This window comes from Culex quinquefasciatus, chromosome 1, assembly GCF_015732765.1.
Source record: "Culex quinquefasciatus strain JHB chromosome 1, VPISU_Cqui_1.0_pri_paternal, whole genome shotgun sequence".
Classification (NCBI taxonomy): domain Eukaryota; kingdom Metazoa; phylum Arthropoda; class Insecta; order Diptera; family Culicidae; genus Culex; species Culex quinquefasciatus.
The window spans coordinates 84,606,689-84,626,327 of record NC_051861.1 but is presented as its reverse complement, the minus strand read 5'-3'; the positions used below and the strand labels follow the sequence as shown (position 1 = coordinate 84,626,327).

General features: G+C 40.7%; 3 protein-coding genes across 3 annotated transcripts; 2 read left to right on the top strand and 1 right to left on the bottom strand.

The window, feature by feature from the left end:
* The first annotated feature begins 858 nt into the window (after window positions 1-858).
* On the top strand, window positions 859-2,736 carry LOC119770570. The gene is made up of 3 exons (XM_038265690.1): window positions 859-1,688; window positions 1,745-2,629; window positions 2,709-2,736. Exons 1-3 carry the CDS (start codon window positions 859-861, stop codon window positions 2,734-2,736), a joined length of 1,743 nt encoding a protein of 580 aa, XP_038121618.1.
* A 23-nt stretch (window positions 2,737-2,759) lies between these two features.
* Window positions 2,760-10,106, top strand: LOC119770569. The gene is made up of 4 exons (XM_038265687.1): window positions 2,760-3,663; window positions 3,726-3,915; window positions 3,984-4,661; window positions 10,037-10,106. Exons 1-4 carry the CDS (start codon window positions 2,760-2,762, stop codon window positions 10,104-10,106), a joined length of 1,842 nt encoding a protein of 613 aa, XP_038121615.1.
* A 6,351-nt stretch (window positions 10,107-16,457) lies between these two features.
* Window positions 16,458-17,588, bottom strand: LOC6034303. Its single transcript, XM_001844588.2, has 3 exons — window positions 17,140-17,588; window positions 16,712-17,061; window positions 16,458-16,636 (listed from the first exon to the last, which is right to left on the bottom strand). Exons 1-2 carry the CDS (start codon window positions 17,381-17,383, stop codon window positions 16,994-16,996), a joined length of 312 nt encoding a protein of 103 aa, XP_001844640.1. The 5' UTR covers window positions 17,384-17,588; the 3' UTR covers window positions 16,458-16,636; window positions 16,712-16,993.
* Window positions 17,589-19,639: the final 2,051 nt, after the last annotated feature.

Genomic DNA, 19,639 nt, shown 5'->3' with positions numbered 1-19,639 from the left:
CACATGAAGAAGCTGGAAATCAAGAGTTTGTTTGACCTACCAACTTTGCGGAAGGAGTCGGTTGCTGAGCTACGCGAACTGGTGGAAGGATTCGACAAAACCGTTCGAGTTCTGGATCAAGTTGTGGAGTACGCCAAGTACAGGGATCTTCTTCTTGTTCATCTGCTGTGCTCTCGTTTGGACGACAAAACGCTGCGCAGCTGGGAGGAGCACGTGTCCACGAAGACGGAAGAGACTTTCCAGGATCTGATCGACTTCCTGCGTCGGCACATCTGTGTTCTGGAATCTCTGCCTACCAAACACCAAGAGTCCCACCAGTCCAAACCCCGTAAAGCTTTCGCCACCAAGGTCTCCAACCAAAACACGGTCCATTCCAATCCCAACTTCGGCTGTTTGGCATGTTCTGACTCACACCCCCCTCTTCAAATGCCCATCGTTTGCGAGGATGTCAGTCAGCGAGAGGGAGAAGATCGTCAATCAGAACGCGCTGTGCAGAAACTGTTTCCGGAAGGGCCACATCGCTAGGAATTGTACTTCTAGGTTTTCGTGTCAGCGATGTAAGGAACGCCACCATACGCTGGTCTGCTACAAACCGGAAGGAAAACCCAACCTATGTCCAGCCATCCCAGCAAGGCCAACCAAGGAGGAGGTAGGAACGGCGGCGACCGCTGAGTCGTCCTCTGCTGCTGTCGCGGAGACACGTACGGCGAACACCAGTTCTGCAGCTACGGTCGGAAAGGTGCTTTTAGCAACCGCAGTACTTTTGCTCGTCGACGATGCTGGACAGGAGTTTCCAGCAAGGGCACTTTGGACTCTGGGTCAGAGTGCAATATCGTCTCCACCAAACTCGCTCAACGGATGCACGTGTCCCGGAACAAGGCAAACGTGCAGATTTCCGGTGTTGGTCAAGTACCTACAAAAACTTCGCAGAAGGTTCGAGCCACGGTCAAGTCCAGATTGTCGAAGTACTGCGAGGTCATGGAGTTTTACGTTTTGGCCAAGGTGACTGAAGATCTACCAACCTCCCCGGTGGAACCAACTAGCTGGACTGTTCCCGAAGGTGTCCAACTGGCGGACCCTGAATTCTTCAGAACCAACCCTATTGATGTTTTGCTCGGCGGAGAGTTCTTCTTTAACTTCTTCCCATCCAAACAGAGGATCTCGCTTGGAGCAGGATTACCATCCCTGGTCGAATCGGTGTTCGGCTGGATCGTGACTGGCAGGTGTGGCTGGAACCGTGGTGAAGCACCGATCGTATGCCAGCATTCAACCGTAACAGAAACCTTGGAGGAGATTATGACCAAATTCTGGGAATGCGAGGACGGAGGATTTACTTCCGATTATTCCGTGGAGGAGAGCACGTGCGAGGACCACTACGTACGCACCGTCAAGCGAGGTGGAGACGGTCGGTACACCGTTGGAATGCCAAAGTCGGCTGATTTGCACATCAAGCTAGGAGAATCGAAAAGCGCTGCTGATCGTCGTCTTCTTTTCCTTGAGAGAAGGTTGGCTCGCGACGATGACCTGAAGAAGGAGTACCATGCGTTCATGAAGGATTACTTGGACAGGAACCACATGTGCAAGATCATCGAAGACCCGACAAGCACCGCGACCACCTACTACCTCCCACACCACCCCGTCATCCGAAGTTCCAGCACAACAACGCGCGTCCGTGTCGTATTTGATGCGTCAAGCAAAACCTCCACTGGGACATCCCTAAACGACGTTCTGCTGAACGGCCCAGTCATCAGGACGACCTGCGCACCATCATCTCCCGAAGCCGCCTGTTTCCCATCCTTCTCGTCGCAGACGTGGAGAAAATGTTTCGGCAGATTCGGATGGACGCCGAGGACCTACCGCTGCAGAGAATTCGCTGGCGCTTCTCGGAGGACGATCCCATCGACACGTACGAGCTGCTAACCGTGACGTACGGCACCAAACCGGCGCCGTTCCTGGCCACCCGAACCCTGAAGCAGCTGTCCGTCGATGATGCAACCAAGTACCCACTGGCCGCCGTGAGGATCGCGCGAGATGTTTACATGGACGATGTAATCACTGGTGCATACCACCCTGCCGAAGCGAAACAAATTCGTGAACAACTGGACACGATGACGCTGGGAGCAGGTTTTCCGCTTCGCAAGTGGGTCTCCAACTGTGAGGAAGCGCTCGAGGGTGTGAGTGAGGACAACTTGGCGCTACCGAGAGAGACGGGGATCGATTTCGACGAAGAGAGGACCGTGAAGACTCTTGGGTTGGTCTGGGAGCCGAAAACTGACACGTTCCGCTTCAAGATTGAGTCGACGCTGATCCCACCGAACGAGCTGACCAAGGCCAAAATACTCTCTATCATTGCCAAAATTTTCGATCCTTTGGGGCTTGTTGGACCGGTGGTGGCTAAGGCAAAGATCTTTATGCAGGGAATCTGGGAGCTGAAGAACGCGAAGGGCAAACCCTGGGACTGGAACGATCCTCTGCCGAAGTCGATGCTGGACGAGTGGATGCAGTTCTACGAGCAGCTGCACTACCTGAACAACCTGCGGATTCCAAGATTCGCTATGATTCCCAATCCAATCCACATTCAACTCCACTTTTGTAGCGATGCTTCCGAGAAGGCACTGGGGGCGAATCTGTACATCCGTTCTGAGGACAAAGAGGGGAGAGTCAAGGTGTCATTCTTCACGTCCAAATCCCGGGTCGCTCCTCTCAAGCGACAACCCATTCCCCGGCTCGAGCTGAACGGATTTTGGCTAGCCGCAGACATGTACCGGAAGTTCAAGGAGTGCACAACTTTCCGTTTCGAAACCTTCTTCTGGACGGATTCCAGAACGGTCCTGCAGTGGCTTGCGAAACCCCCAAGAACGTGGAATGCCTACGTGGCAAACCGTGTCTCCTTTATCCAGCATATTACCCAAGGTTGCCACTTGTTCCATGTACCCGGAGTCATGAACCCAGCTGACCAGCTGTCCAGAGGACTGGACCCCAAGGAGTTCATTGACGGAGATTGGGACCCGTTGTGGATGTACGAGACGAGTTCTTGGCCTGCCCAAGCAACACCCGAAGAGGAGACCGAAGATTGCGCCAAGGAGAGGAGAAAACACGTCGAGTCAGCTGCTGCAGTTTCTGCCAAGTCATTCAACGAATCGTATTTTGCGAAGTTCAACGAATACTGGAAGCTGATCCGCACGACCGCCTACTGGAGACGGTACCTGCGCAATCGTCGTTTACCGGAAGCCGAGCGTACCCTGTCAGTCCCGCTAACCACCAAGGAACTACAAGAAGCGGAATGGTGTCTCGCACGGCTGGTCCAGCAAGAAGCTTTCAGCAGGGAACTCCAGGACCTGTCCAAAGGCAAACCTGTCCACAACACCTCGAAGCTACGGTGGTTCAACCCGCAACTCTCCAAGGAAGGTGTCATCCGCGTGGGAGGACGGTTGGGCAACTGCGACCGAAACGAGAACTTCAAGCACCCGATTATCATCCCAGGAAACCACCACTTCTCCAAACTTCTGGCCGACTGCCTGCATCTACGACTGTTTCACGCCGGAACTCAGCTGATGCTAGCGACGATGCGACAGAAGTTTTGGCCGCTGAGAGGACGAGACCTGTGTCGGCAGACCACACACCAGTGCAAGGACTGGTTTAAGGCGAAACCTCAACTTTACAGCAATTTATGGGACAACTACCAACTCCAAGAACGATCGCCGCTCGACCATTCACCAATACAGGCGTAGACTACTTTGGGCCAGTCTACATTAGGCAAGGGTATAGAAGGGGGCCGGTTAAGGCTTACGTAGCTGTGTTTGTTTGCTTTGGAACTAAAGCGGTCCACTTGGAACTGGTTTCGGACCTGTCCACCGCCAAGTTCCTCCAAGCACTGCGTCGGTTCGTGGCTCGCCGGGGAAAGCCAGCCGACATGTATTCCGACAATGGCACAAACTTTGTCGGCGCGAAAATGACCTCAAAGAGCTTCTGCACAACCTCAGGCACGAGAAACACCACGAACACATCCAGCACGAATGCTCACAGGAGGGTATAAATTGGCACTTTATCCCTCCTGGCGCTCCCCACTTTGGTGGGCTCTGGGAAGCCGCTGTTAAGTCCGCCAAGAAACACCTTCTCCGCGTTGTTGGTCAATCCTCCATCTCACACGAGGACTACATAACCCTCCTCGCCCAGGTAGAGGCTTGCCTCAACTCAAGACCCCTCACGCCCCTCACTGAAGATCCCTCCGACCTCGAACCGCTAACCCCCGCTCACTTCCTGATCGGGACATCCCTAGAAGCTGTGCCGGACAAGAACTATTCCGAGATCCCGAACAACCGCCTCACGCACTGGCAGAGCATCCAACAGCAGCTTCAACATTTCTGGCGTCGGTGGCATACGGAGTACCTGCAACAACTACAAGCTCGTGTGAAGAACTGGCAGCCTGCGATAGAAATTCGCCCTGGACGTCTTGTCATCGTGGTCGACGAGAACCAGCCGTCGATGAAGTGGAAGATGGCACGAATACACGAGATTCATCCCGGCGCCGATGGTGTGGTCCGCGTAGTTACGCTCCGGACTGCTACTGGATACCTGAAGAGACCAGTTACGAAGATTTGCCTGTTACCAATACCAGCAGAATCGATCGAGGAAGAAAAGGCAGAGACTGCTGAAATCGGGCAATTTCAGGGGGGGTCGGAATGTTTGGTTTCTATTAACCCCTCGGACCGTGTGGACCGAGAGTTCTAAACCGCGAACGGCAGATCCCTCTGATCGCCATTTCGCCGCGACCCCACGAGAGAGGAGAATTTGAGCGCGATCCTGACTGCTGAGCCTGAGCTAGACCTGCGATCGAGTTACGCGTTCAGTACGCTTCAGCGCTTCACTCCGCGAAGACCCGCACGAAACCCTTTCTCGACGACAAATAACAAGTTGTGTTCTACTTTAGAAATATATAACATTAAGTAAAATTAGTTCGTTTAAATAAATATTCGTGGTTAAATAAAGTCGTTGTTCTTAAACCTAAACCGTGTGTGCGAGTGATTTTCGGCGATAGGCCATAGAACCGCCTGAGAAATCCGGTTACCCGAAGTCGGCGACCTAACCAGTGGTCCGACTAGCCGCTGAAGACGTGCCAAGGAGCGAACGCCGGAGCACTCCATCCCAACCCAGATCCGGCCATCAACCCCAAGGACCGCCTGCCACAGTGACCGCGCGGAAAGCCCGGAGCCCGGTGCATCCCATATCCCAACCAACCAGGTACCCTCAACCAAAACCGGTTCCAACAGTGGTCTCTATTGCAAGTTTCTGCTAGAACCTAGGTGTCCGAAGGCTTGAATGGGGAGAGCACCCAAACCTCTTTTACTCCAAGGAACCTTCCACCCCAGTGTTTGAAGTGACGACCTTTGGATTGCGAGTCCAACCGCCGCCAGCGATTCCACCGGAGTAGGCTTGGTTTGGTGTGTTGTTTGTACTTATGGCATGGAGGCGACTCCTACACCTGGAATGACTTAACGGCCTAACAACCAAGGCCGGGACCAACATTTTACTTCCTCATCCGATGGAAGGTTGCAGCAGATGGGAATCGAACCCAGAATCATCCGCTTACAAAGCGGACAGCGTAGCCATTCGGCCACGCACTGCCACACATATTCAATATTACAGGAATTTTTCAGTTAAAATTAAACTTGAAAATGGTGCACGTTATAGAATAATCTTTTCGAATTCAAGTTTGGTGGTCCGTCCTTCTCTATGACTCAATAGTTGCGGATATTTGTTCCCTAAAACACATAAAACATAAAAACCTCGTATTTTGAGAAATCGAATTCATGTGGAAAAAAATATTTAAAAATTGGCTAAATTTATTCACTTCTTGTATCTATTTTATTCTGAATAATCCTCATCGATACCTACAACTTTGCCGAAATTACCAAAATGATGAGAATATTCCTTTAAATGTTACAGATTTTCGAATATTTACTAGCCATTTTTGAATGAACAGCTACCAAAACCGTATGGAGACTTGTATGGACGACCTAATGTCACAAAACGGCTTTTTTGATCATAGGAAGGCCCCCACAGAGCTTGAGCCAAACAAAAAAAATGCAATAAATTAAAAATGGTCGTAAGCGGCCAATTTCGTTGAGAATTACTCTCATTTTTAAATTTATTTTTATCACAATAAAAACGATAAAACATTTGAACGTTGATCATTTTATATTTGTATATATTACAATCATCAGTGTTGTGTGATCGACTAAGTTGAAAATGTAATACTGGAGCAACATTTTTTAGCTTTCTGAAAAGTAAAAAATCGAACATCTTTTGAAGACAATACTCGAATTCGCATTATATCAACTTTCAACCATTGTCAACATTTTTTAAACCTCTTTTCAATTTTTGATTTGGTTTTGCATTAGATTTTTTTTACAGCAGTAAAAATTCTAAAATAACTTTTGACAAAACCTTTCATTGAAACAAACAGTTTTTCCCTAAAACTCAGTTTTTCCCTAAATATCAGGTGTGAGAGGATGCTTTTTATAGTTGAAAAGTTTTATGTATTTTTTCGGAATAATATCATTGCAAATTGTTGGCAGTGGCATAAGGCCGTTGCAAATATTTTTCAATGTTTATGTTTACTTCAAAATTGGTTAAAAAAATTAGAAAAAATCATAAAAATCAAAATTTTAATGAAAAAGTGTTTTTAATCAATTGAAAACAATTTAAAACGCATTTTCTGCACTAATACTCATATTTAGCATGCTTGAGCTGGTCTTAAAATTATTTTGACTTTTTTTTAAATAATATTCAGATGTACAGCGAAAACTTTTTTTTGCAAAAAGATACCAATTCGTCAATGCTTAGATATTTCTGAAATTAATGATTCCAAAATTAGTCGGGTGTCCTTTGTTCTTTTAAATGTTATTCAAAATCTCTAAAAGGATAGATTCGATATGAATTATCCTTTAAGATTTATGAAATAATTTATTTTGAAACACAAACATCTTTTCTGTTGTAAATATTAGAGGCTTGCTCGAAATGTTGAGCTTTTCTTAAAATTGCCACCATTAATGTACGCAGTAAAAAAGAATCTTGGTAATATTACATCTGGGAATGTTTGCAAGTTTTGTGCAGAAAAAAAACACTACCACCAATAATATGTAAATGCAGAAAATTTTCAATGTTCCGAAAATTAATCTTTTTTGGCTGTGTTCAGTACCAACCCATTTTTGGAAATATTGGGTCAAATTTTGGTTGCTAAAACAGGGTAACTAAAAAACGATTTTTTAAATGCTTTGTTAAAGGAATAATTAATTTGATTTTTGTAGTAACCATCCAGAATCAACACTGTATTTCAGTATCAAATTTTTATTTTTTAAATTTGTTTTTTTGTTGTAAGATTATCTGATAAATTTTCAAACAAAAGAAATTACTATGCTTTTTAATTTCGTAAACCTTTCCATCCATGCTCGTACCAGCCTATTATGAACAGTGAGCTATGTATTTTTAATTATTGGTAGCTATTCCCTGCCTCCTCAACTGCTTAGAAGAGCAATATACCTTGAGCTAAAACGACCGTCAATAAGTCGCCACACCATATTGTCATTACCCAATTGCTTGGAAGCTTGGATCTTTCTGTCCTGTAGGAAAGGCGTGTTGCCCATCGTACTTAAAAGGCCTTAATTTGGTATTTGATTGAACGTCGCGGGGGGATTCTTTGAACAAGGTGAAAACTCAATTTACCTGATTTTCCGCGGTCTTTACGGAGACTTACCTTTAACTTCTGGATAGTGCAAAGATTTGTTTAGAGCAAGAGCGTCGATTCCCACGAAAGTTCTAGACAAGTATCAACAAGTCTTTTTTTCGTTTTGAGGTAATGCAATTCTCAAGATTTGACCAAGAAGCTTCCAGTGTCGGACACCTCCCACGAAGGTATCCCATAATGTGACCTTATCTTTTTATGGCCCTTGCCGACTGGGAGTCCCAATTTCGGAGTCAACTCAGCGGGGCAGGAAGTTGAAAAGTTAAAAGGAAGCGAACTTGCGCGCAGACGAATCAATTGGGACAGTTGAAGAGCGTTGATAATCGCCACGTTGACCAGTTTATCTCTTCTTAGGCTGAGTTGGGTTTGGACTGGAACCAACCGTCACTAAAAAGCCCTCTTTCGTTACGCGTCGCTGCATTTAGCTTCTATTTAGAACATTGGGCAGGATTGTTTTATTTGGGATCTCTCTTTTGGGACGAGGGTTTCGGGACACTGAAATGTTGTCGTCAAGTTCGGCACTTTGTTTGCCGACAAAGTGGCTAATTTTTGGGATTGAAACATGGAGAATGGAGACATAAAAATTCAAAGAATGACGCTGGAAATAGTTGCTTTGAAGTTAACCGCATAAACAAAAAGAACGATATACGGAGCTGTGAGTTTTAGATGGGAATCCTGAAAAGAAATTGAATCAAAATTTGGAAAAAAATGTTATCAAACATTGCATACAGATAACAGACTTGATTTCGTCATGTATTTGTGATAATTTTATTAAGCAACCTGATGCTTGGAAATAAACACAATTCCACTTGAATTGGATCCTCAACACGATGACAGCCTTCCATTTCGGACCGCTTCTATCTACACCGCACACCAGGGACATGGAAAGGAATTTGGAAGATGGAAAGTGTTGATTCTCCCGGTTTTTAGGGGATAAGGGAAAATCTCCACGGTATCTCCAAATAAGTTTCGCTTGAGAACAGTTATTTTCAATTTGTTAAACATTATTGCTCGAATTTAGTTAAATTAAAACAGGCTTCAACTTTTCTATGATTCTCAAAAGAAAGGCATAAACTTTTTTTTCAAAATGGTGTAGGAGACCTTAAGCAGCTATCAGCAAAATAATTAAAGAAATATCACGGAAGGTCGTTTGAGAGTTTAATTGAGTTTAATTTATATTCAGAAAAAAAAATTTAACGTTTAATGTTTTAATGGTTTTCTGAAGGCAATAGATCACTTTCTTTGTAAATTGATAAGTAGTATAAGTAGTAGTATGTTTGTTGATTATTTATCATTTTCATATGGATTTTAAAAGAATATTGTTATTCATAGTTGATTTTTTAACTTCTATGATATTATGATTGTAAAATAAAATTAAAAATTGTGCTGTTAACACTTACAATCGAATACATACTAAAATGTTTTAGAAAAGCCTAATCGAGTAGCTCGACCGAAGTAAAGTCTAGTAATAGCCAATCAAATGTAATGTTGAAACAATATTCGTCAAAAAACTTTCTTTTAGTCACCCATTCTGTATAATCCCCAACCAAAATATTATCCCAAAGTTACTTTATTTATCAATTCAATTCGCCCACTTAACGCAAATCGGCAGGCCCTCCAGGCCAATTGAAGCCGGGCCCCTTTTAATGAAAATCTGTTTTCATTAGCAACGGAGCATCTCAGCACTTCTGTGCCAGCGAGTTTGAAACACAAATAAAAACACGAAAACCTTTTATCCTTTTCCTCCAGTGTTGGCAGAAAAAGGGGGAAACGTGTCATTTCCACCGTTTTCCACTTGAGTTGCATTCTCGAAGGAAAAACTCGCCCCCTCCCCCACCCACAAATAAAGGTCAGGCTGTTTAGCGACGGTCTTTACGGTGTGGTGTGGCTTGTTTTGATAGCGCAGCGTTTTCCTCAAATTAGCATAATTTAGAGTGGGCTCTCGAATTATTTTGGATTTCCCGCGTCAGAAAAGGTGGCAAAACTGCAATTTACACTCGTTACTTTTTTGAATGTTTGCTCATGTTCTGGAACCGATTTGGGTTCTCCAGCTCTTGCCCAACCCACGCTCTGATCTGACATTAAAAGAAAACGCTAAATCCTCTTAATTGTAGCCCTTTCTTCTTTTTAGGTTATGTTACGATCCAGAACCTCGGCAGGGATCATCGGAAGGAAAGAAAACAAAAATAAAAGTGAATCAAGAAAGGGGACCATTTGGCTTGGCCAGATGAGTGGAAAAGAAAAAAAAAGGATTTAATGAAATGACAAATCATGATGTGTCACTTCTCGTAGATTCGACGACAATCCGACCCGGAGGAACACCTGTAACCTGGTTCCCACCGAGGATTCCGACCTGTACTAGCAAACACTGTGTCCTTTTTTCACTTCTTTTATAAAACTTTATTATACACATTCGGACTCAATGAGCCTCGATTCTAGGTCAATGACTGGATTACTGAAGCAGCAGAAGGACCTACTTCAACAAGAACTTTTGATGGGAAAAGTGCTCCTCTTTTGCAGCTCAAGCTCTCAAGTGGTGCCAGTTTGAGTGTAATGGATTTCACTGCGAGTGGGGGTGAGAGTTTTGAATGCAACTTCTGAACATTTTTTTCGTCTTATTTTGGGCAACGTGAAGTGGCCTGACCTGTTATATAGCAGAAGGTGTTTGAACAAAGGTTTGATTGAAAGGAACGGTATGCAATTTTGGTGAAGGCTTCGTGGGAAAAGTGAAATTTGGGGATTGATGAAAAATGGACGAGCGTGGGAAAAGGGTGGACTTACTGTTGAAGGAGTATATGGGACTGAAGCACTTTTTTGGTACAAGTGCTTAAGTGTAACTTGGCAGGTGATAGTTGTTCTATTCAGTCGATGAAGATGAATTTCAAGCTGTCTAAGAATTATTAGGGACCTACATAGGGAAATGAAATGTTCTGGGAGAAATTTCAAACACCCAAAGTCATTCAAATTTAAGGTTGAAAAACTTGTAGTTTTTCTTTCGAGCTGGCACTTTTCTTATATCGAACAAGCACAACATAACAAAAACTACCAGATTATTATCAACAACAGTTTTACAATACTTGTAATTGTTAAAAGTCTCGTTTTTTGCCAAAACTATTTTAAATTAATTCCAACCTTGTTCTTGCATGATCTTGTTGCTCGATTGGAACCCCGATTTGACAGTTCGATTGGAACCCTGAGAGTGACATTTCGCCTCTCCATATACAGTGAGTCAAATATTTGTCCGTACCCCCCCGTACGGAAAATGTTTGTGATATAAAAGTACATAAAATTCGACTAAAGTGCCATGTTTTATACATCAATCGACGCGGCAGAATGTCCTCTTTAAGACACTGTCATTGTATTTGCAAAAAACTTTTTCTTTAAAAATACAAAAATAGTTTACTGAAAAAAGTAAAATAAAGAGGTCAAATAATTGTCCGTACCCCTAATAAAAGTACAAAATCTGATCGATTTAAGTGAATTCATTTATGAAATGTTGTTTCTGTGTCAAATACTAGTACCTCTAGCCAGTTTGTGACAACTTTGAACTTCTGATAACTTTATTAAGTTAGTTTTTATTAAAAATTGGATTAAATTTAGTTTTTTTATGTAAAACTTATCAAAATATTAGATAATAAACAACTATTTTTATAAAATTGCTATTTTATGTTGTGAGAGTCTCTATTTAACAAGTTTTAACAATATTTGTTCGAAATATACATTGTTTTCATCTTTTTTATTGTCATTTTTCGACCAAAAATACTGTTTCGGAACAATACCGTTAAACAATCCGGATTGTCCCGGAACCGGTTTAACCCCTCGGAGGGAAATTTTGTGGTGGTCAGATAGAGGACAAAAAACCCACCTCTTGCAATTTAAAGCATCCAATTTCGTCCACTACAGCCCGATTACGAGTCCCTAGTCTGAAATTTGAAATTTTCACTTTCCGTACTGAGAATTTTGTACCGTCCTGGGACAGAATGTTTTGCTTGGGAATTTGAAAATTTCAAATTTCAGACTAGGACTCGTAATCGTATAGTGAACGAAATTGATGCTTTAAATTGCAAGAGGTGGGTTTTGTCCTCTATCTGACCACCACAAAATCCCTCCGAGGGGTTAAACCGGTTCCGGGACAATCCGATTGTTTAACGGTATTGTTCCGAAACAGTATTTTGGTCGAAAAATGTCAATAAAAGATGAAAATAATGTATATTTCGAACAAATATTGTTAAAACTTGTTAAATAGAGACTCTTACAACATAAAATAGCAATTTTATAAAAATAGTTGTTTATAAACTTATGTTTTGATATGTTTTACTTTAAAAAACTAAATTTAAACCAATTCTTAATATAAACTAACTAAACAAAGTTATCAGAAGTTCAAAGTTGTCACAAACTGGCTAGAGGTACTAGTATTTTACACAGAAACAACATTTCATAAATAAATTCACTTAAATCGATCGAATTTTGTACTTTTACAAGGGGTACGGACAATTATTTGACCTCTTTTGACTTTTCAGTAAACTATTTTTGTATTTTTAAGAAAAGTTTTTGCAAATCAATGACAGTGTCTTAAAGACATTCTGCCGCGTCGATTGATGTACAAAACATGGCACTTTAGTCGAATTTTATGTACTTTTATATCACAAACATTTTCCGTACGGGGGGGTACGGACAAATATTTGACTCACTGTAGGCTCTCTAAGAATTATGTGTTAGGAATATTTGAACTCTCATAAACAACCATAGTATAAACAATGTTATTTTTGATTTGTAAGGATATTCTGTGACTTGAACTTTACTGAAATAAGCCGATAAGGCTAAAAGGCATTTTTTTTTAAATTTTACAACTGTGATATTCAGTTGAAAAACTTATCCCCCCATGTGGTTGGTGCCTTCCGAACTACTTAACAAAAATAACTATCATTAATGATCTGAAAATAACCATCATCTGGATTAGGGACCATCCACAAATGACGTGAACCCTTTTTCTAAATCTCTACCCCCACCCACCGTCTCGGACAATTTCCATACAAATAAAATCTTTTTTTGTATCGATCGTAACAATCGCCAGGAATAAAAACAGAACGAAAAATATCAGCAATGACTTTATCAAGATTGTTAATGGATAAAATTACCATCGATAATATTATCGTCGGAAGATAACGATAATGCACAGTAAAAAATCCGATGGTAAAATCGCATGCGAAAGCATGCATACACCTTCGTTAAAATAAACACATAATATTACACACTGCATGTACATTTTTTGCAAACACAAAAAAAAAGTTGCAACCGACGGGATTCAAACCCAACACGAACTGTACGGACTGACGCCTTAGCCCACTCGGCCATCAAAACGATGAAGATTAGATAGGATAAACGCATATAACAGCTTGACATTTCGGTCAAGTAGGTTTCCTATACTGATGGGCTGCATATTTCAGGGTGTAAATTACGAAGATTTCCATAAAATAATGCAATTTTTTTACAACCCGGCCTTTACACGTAGCTGGATTAATACTTTTTTAGCTGTGTGATTATCGTTATCGTTATTTAGATAATTTTATCGTCGATAATGGACGCTAACTTATTTTTGAAATCTTCCCAAAATCGAATAATTTAGCATATCAAGTTTAATTACCAATGCTTACATTAAGACTATGTTTTTTTGAAAATGTAGTAAGTTTCCAAGTATAAATATGTATTCAAAATTATTCACAAAATACCATATTTTTTAGAAAATACTCAAATTTGATAATTTGCAATATGGGTATCGAACGAATTGAAATTTAGTTTGGTTTTCGATTTATAAGAGTTTTGTTTTGAAAATACTAAAATTTTCACAAATTGCCGTATCTTTTCGAGAATACTGAATTTTATATAATAATCAATATGGGTAAAAAAACGAATGCTTTTTGCCTTCCTCACTGAGGTAAGGCTATAATCCTGCTCTAAAAATGAACTTCGTATAAAAACGTCGTAGACCCACCTTCATGTATACATATCGACTCAGAATCGAAAACTGAACAAATGTCTGTGTGTATGTGTGTGTGTATGTGTGTGTGTATGTGTGTGTGTATGTGTGTGTGTATGTATGTATGTGACCAACAAACTAGCTCATGTTTCTCGGCACTGGCTGAACCGATTTGACCCGAACCTGTTGCACTCGACTTGGTTTAGGGTCCCATAGATCGAGTTTTATACAGATTGAAGTTTAGATAAGTAGTTCAAAAGTTATGTATAAAAATGTGTTTTCACATATATCCGGATCTCACTTAAATGTATGTAAACTATGTCCGGGTCTATCATCCAACCCATCGTTGGTTAGGTTATCAAAAGACCTTTCCAACGAGCCCAAAACATTGAAGATCTGGCAACCCTGTCTCGAGATATGGCCACTTAAGTGATATTGATGTACTTTTTGGAAGCCGGATCTCACTTAAATGTATGTAAACTATGTCCGGATCCACCATCCGACCTATCATTGGTTAGGTTATCAAAAGACCTTTCCAACGAGTCGAAAACATTGAAGATCTGGCAACCCTATCTCGAGATATGGCCACTTAAGTGATATTGATGTACTTTTTGGAAGCCGGATCTCACTTAAATCTATGTAAACTATGTCCGGATCCACCATCCGACCTATCATTGGTTAGGTTATCAAAATACCTTTCCAACGAGTCGAAAACATTGAAGATCTGGCAACCCTATCTCGAGATATGGCCACTTAAGTGATATTGATGTACTTTTTGGAAGCCGGATCTCACTTAAATCTATGTAAACTATGTCCGGATCCACTAACTAACCCATCGTTGATTAGGTTATCAAAAGACCTTTCCAACGAGTCCAAAACATTGAAGATCTGGCAACCCTGTCTCGAGATATGGCCACTTAAGTGATATTGATGTACTTTTTGGAAGCCGGATCTCACTTAAATGTATGTAAACTATGTCCGGATCCACTATCCAACCCATCGTTGATTAGGTTATCAAAAGACCTTTCCAACGAGTCCAAAACATTGAAGATCTGGCAACCATGTCTCGAGATATGGCCACTTAAGTGATATTGATGTAATTTTTGGAAGCCGGATCTCACTTAAATGTATGTATACTATGTCCGGATCCACTATCCAACCCATCGTTGGTTAGGTTATCAAAAGAACTTTCCAACGAGTCCAAATCATTGAAGATCTGGCAACCCTGCCTTGAGGTATGGCCACATAAGTGATATTTATGTACTTTTTGGAAGCCGGATCTCACTAAAATGTATGTAAACTATGTCTGGATCCACTATCCAATCCATCGTTGGTTAGGTTATCAAAAGACTTTTCCAACGAGTCCAAAACATTGAAGATCTGGCAACCCTGTCTCGAGGTATGGCCACTTAAGTGATATTGATGTACTTTTTGGAAGCCGGATCTCACTTAAATGAATGCAAACTAAGTCCGGATCCACTATCCAACCCATCGTTGATAAGGTTATCAAAAGACCATTCCAACGAGTCCAAAACATTGAAGATCTGGCAACCCTGTCTCGAGATATGGCTACTTAAGTGATATTTATGTACTTTTTTATTCCGGAATTTGTGTACAGCCATTGTTGGTACTGAGTAGAGCTGGGACTCTGGATAACCGGATAATTTACAATTGTTTCTATATAAAATCAGTTATCATCTTTTCAATCGAACCAAATCAAAAGAGATGCACGAAAATCTTATCAGAACTGAAAACTATTTGGATAAGAATTATTGAGAAACCCAAAAAAGATTTAAGAATAAAAATATAACGGATCGGATAGTTTTTCGGATAATAGTATTCGACCATAAATCATGTGATACAAAATTAAAGGTCATTTAAATTCCGGTATAATTATTTTATTTCGTCTCACAGTCGTGAGAAAAAAGCTGATATGTATGAGTTAGGTCAGTTTCTAATAGAATTATCAATGCTGCAAATTATCCGCAAATCCGAAGTTCCAGCTCTAGTAATGAGTGAGGAAGGCTCCAACCACATAGGTGGATTAAATTAGTTTTTCAATTTATTAGAGTTTCATTATTGGAAAAACTAAAATTTCCACAGCGTATTTTTTCGAAAAAAAAACTCAAATTTTCAAAATATGCAATAAGGGTATCAAAAGTATCGAAATTTTTCATGCATCATGCATACATTCAAATTGTATATTCTCATACAAAATTTGTCGTTTGATACCCATATTGCAAATTAAAAAAATGATTATTTTCGAAAAAATATGGTATTTGCCAGGGTATTTGTAATTTTTTTTGCATTTAAAAAAAACTCTACTGAAGTGAAAAAGCAAAAGAAAACATCGCTCCCATATTGCAAATTTTGAAAATTTGAGTATTTTCTAGTATTTTTGAAAAAAATAAAAGGTAGCAAAAATATTCATAATTTTTAAGATTCATGAAAATCGATATCAAACATGAAAATTCTTGTTTTTTAAAGACTCAATATGCCAAATTTTAATTCATTACTTAGTAGCACCCCATTATAAAACCCTTAAAATTAATTGAAAGGAATATTAAGCATAAAAAACATTTTTGCTGAATTGTTGTGGAAAGACAAAGCTTATCAATTTAATTTATTCTATCGTTATCTTTCTTGCTTATTTATGACATGCCAAAGAAAACTAGATTTCAAAACGATACGACGAAATTTTCATTCTCATATTTTCCATGAAAAACAACTATCAAATTTCGTTTCACGATATCTTTATTGATTTACTGCTACAATCACTTTAGATTCACTAATCTTTATTCGCTACAAGTTTTTTGATTGGTCACGTTCTGCACCGAGCTGTGTGGCACATAACCACCCCGCCCAGGTACTGGCTGGTTCCTCAAGATCTAGTTGATGATTCCAACTGCCAGAATCTGTAACGAAACATCATAAGAAGAACAAGCAATTAGTATCACAGTCTAAAAATGTTTGTTTCTTTTTTAACTTACCACAACTTTCTTCTGGATCACGGAGTATAACAGCACATCCTTTGACTATCGGCACGACCAGGTCAAAGTCCTTCCCGGACGTTCCAGGTCGCACTGAACCTTCAAGATTTTTTTTCACTCGCTCCATCCAAGCGCAAATAAATTTCACTTTATTGCCTCGGAGTGCGAGCCTTCAGGTGGATGTTGATAATTTAATTAACACAACGTTTTTTGTTTGCTAACTTTGTCGAATTAAATCTTGGGAACACTTGCTAAGAGTTTCTGGTCACTGACTAAGACTTCTCAATACACTTTGCGGAGCAGATAGTACAGCTTGTTGCACAGCAGACAGCGTGTTCGCGTCGGGGAATCTGTTTCGAAGAAAGGTTGGAGAGCAAAGTGTGAGGTTAGCAATGAGCTGGTTTTGGCGGGAAGCAGATTAAACTTACTTTCTTGGGCATGTCGGAACAGAATCTCGTGGAACGCCTGGACCAGGTGGTACCGATTGTGGTGGATGCTAACCTGGGTCATCGTCGGAGTATGCGGTGGAGTTGGCGGAATCGACTCCGTCGGAGTTGTGGGCGTTGGCGGTGGCGACTGGTGCTGATACTGTTGGTACTGCTGCTGCAGTTGAAGTTGATGTTGACGCTCGACTTCGTCGTCAATCGCTGGGATGTAGAATGCGATGGCCATTTTTGCTGAACTTGAGCTTAACTTCTTCAGGTGGATTCACAAATCACGTAGAAATCACGTAAACCAGCGCGCGTTTGTTTATGCAAAACTTGCGTTGCTTTCGATATCTCAAACTGCTGAACGAAACTTCTAACCGAGGGGGAACAGAGCTTGTACAAAACACGACTGCTTGCCTCGAACGCTGGTACGAAACTGAATGCTCCCTCGTTCTGTAAAAGGTCTAGAAGGGATCAACGACGACGACGAAAAAAAAAGCGCGGGGAAAACGAGCCTCTTTGCACACTCTCACACACTGATGTCCGTTCCCTACTATCGTGTTTGGTGGTGTGAGTGAGTGTGAGGTTATGTTTTGAGTTTAAATTGAAAACAACACACACTGTACGTTGAGGGGACACGCTTAGAACTTGTACGAACCTGTACGGTGGTGTGGTTTTGTGGATGCACCTCGAGCAGTAGTTTTGTTTACATCGGAACCAAGCTTGTTTTCTTTCGCTTCTTGTACTTCTTCTTCAGGGGTGTGTGTGTGTGCGCGCGAGTGGGTACGAACTGTACACACTTTATTTTTCGTTTATTATGGTGCTTTGCTTATTCTTCTTGGTTGCATGTGAGGAAATCAAACACCAACTCTCGGTAATTTCTCGTTGGCAGAATGAGATTTGGACCTTTTTTTGCGCTCTGTTGTGTGATACTATCTTTTTAATGATGTAGAGGAACTTGTGTGTATGCACGAATCGATCTTTTTTGGAAACAAAGACGTGCACCTGAGTGATGAGTAATGATAGGGTAAACAAATTGTTTCTTTAAAATGGTACAATAATCATTTTTAAAGTGACATTTCAGTTTGACAGAGAAGTAGTTACTGATTTTTCTGCAATGTTTTTTCGCCATTAAATTCAGCGTCCTTTAAAAATAACAGTTTCTTATATCCAAAATACAGCCATTTGAAATAAGAGATTTTTTGAAACAAAAAAAAAATATGAATGTTCCGAAATTTTGGGGCGGTGCCAAAATAGAAGTGATGGTTTGATTTTACAGAAATTCGGGATTTTTTTTAAATTATTTTATAAAATTTAAATTGAGCAGGATCGACAGGAAAAATCTATTCACGCGAAATGGCTCACCCGAAATGTACCGTAAACTGGGGTCAATTGGGACACATGGGGCGAATTGGGACAGCAGTTTTAACAATGTTGGAGCACAATATTTTGATTTTTCTGTTTGGTTTCAGTTAGAACAGAATCAGACCAACAAAATGTGTGCATCCATTTCCAAATTTAAAAGCTTTAAGTGCTCTAAAAACTCCTGTCCCTATTCAGACTGAAGTCCCGATTCGCCCCAGATTACGGTACACATTTATTTATTGATTGTTTCCAAAATACAATCGATTGAAATTTTAAGGGCAAATATGTAGCAGTTAGAAAAATTCGTCATGTTTAAAGTTTTTATTCATTTAGGATTATAAAGAATTATTTCAGTTTTTCATACTTGTTTTCAGGGATGTACAACAATGGGCACTGTTGTAAAATAGTTAAATAGGTTTTTTATGATTTTTTTTATGATTCAAATATTGTCATGTCAAAAATTTAAAAAAATGAAGGGGGTTGTCAAAATCAAGTTTATGTGTTTATAAAAAAATCCAAAAATTACAATTTTTCCCATACAAATTTCAAGGACTTCCCGTGGTCAGAATGAGCTCAAAGTTTGAGAACACGGGTTGGAATACGACAGCTATTTTAACCAAGTCAGTGCCCACAGTTTATATTTCGACGTCGTCGTGCTATCTTGTCGCACCCGCCATTTTGACGTTCCGAGAAAAACGCGTTTTAATGTTTGACCTTGAATAAACAAAAACGAAAGCACGCAATGTAAACAATAACAAACACGTTTTGTTTGGCTGATCATTCTGTGCATTGTCCCGAAGTTTGATTGAAGTTGGTTGCTGGAGTCCCGAGTTATAATTAGGGGAACTATACCCTTTTTCAGCATATTTCTATTATCGGCCTATCAGCACTTTGTTCATGAATTACGGCTTTCAAAAAGTGTTTTTGACTGTTCCAAAGTTGTAAATAGCTCGAATTAAAGTGAGCAAGCGACTCTCCATTGTTGAAATATCTGTAAATGTTGATTTAATAGCGGAAAACGGAAAAGTGATGAGAATTGGTCGAACGGCTTAGAGTGTTAATCACTCTAAGGGGTATATTTCCCCTACAAATGTTTACGGTTGTCTAGCTTGTACGTGCGTCAAACGCATGCTGA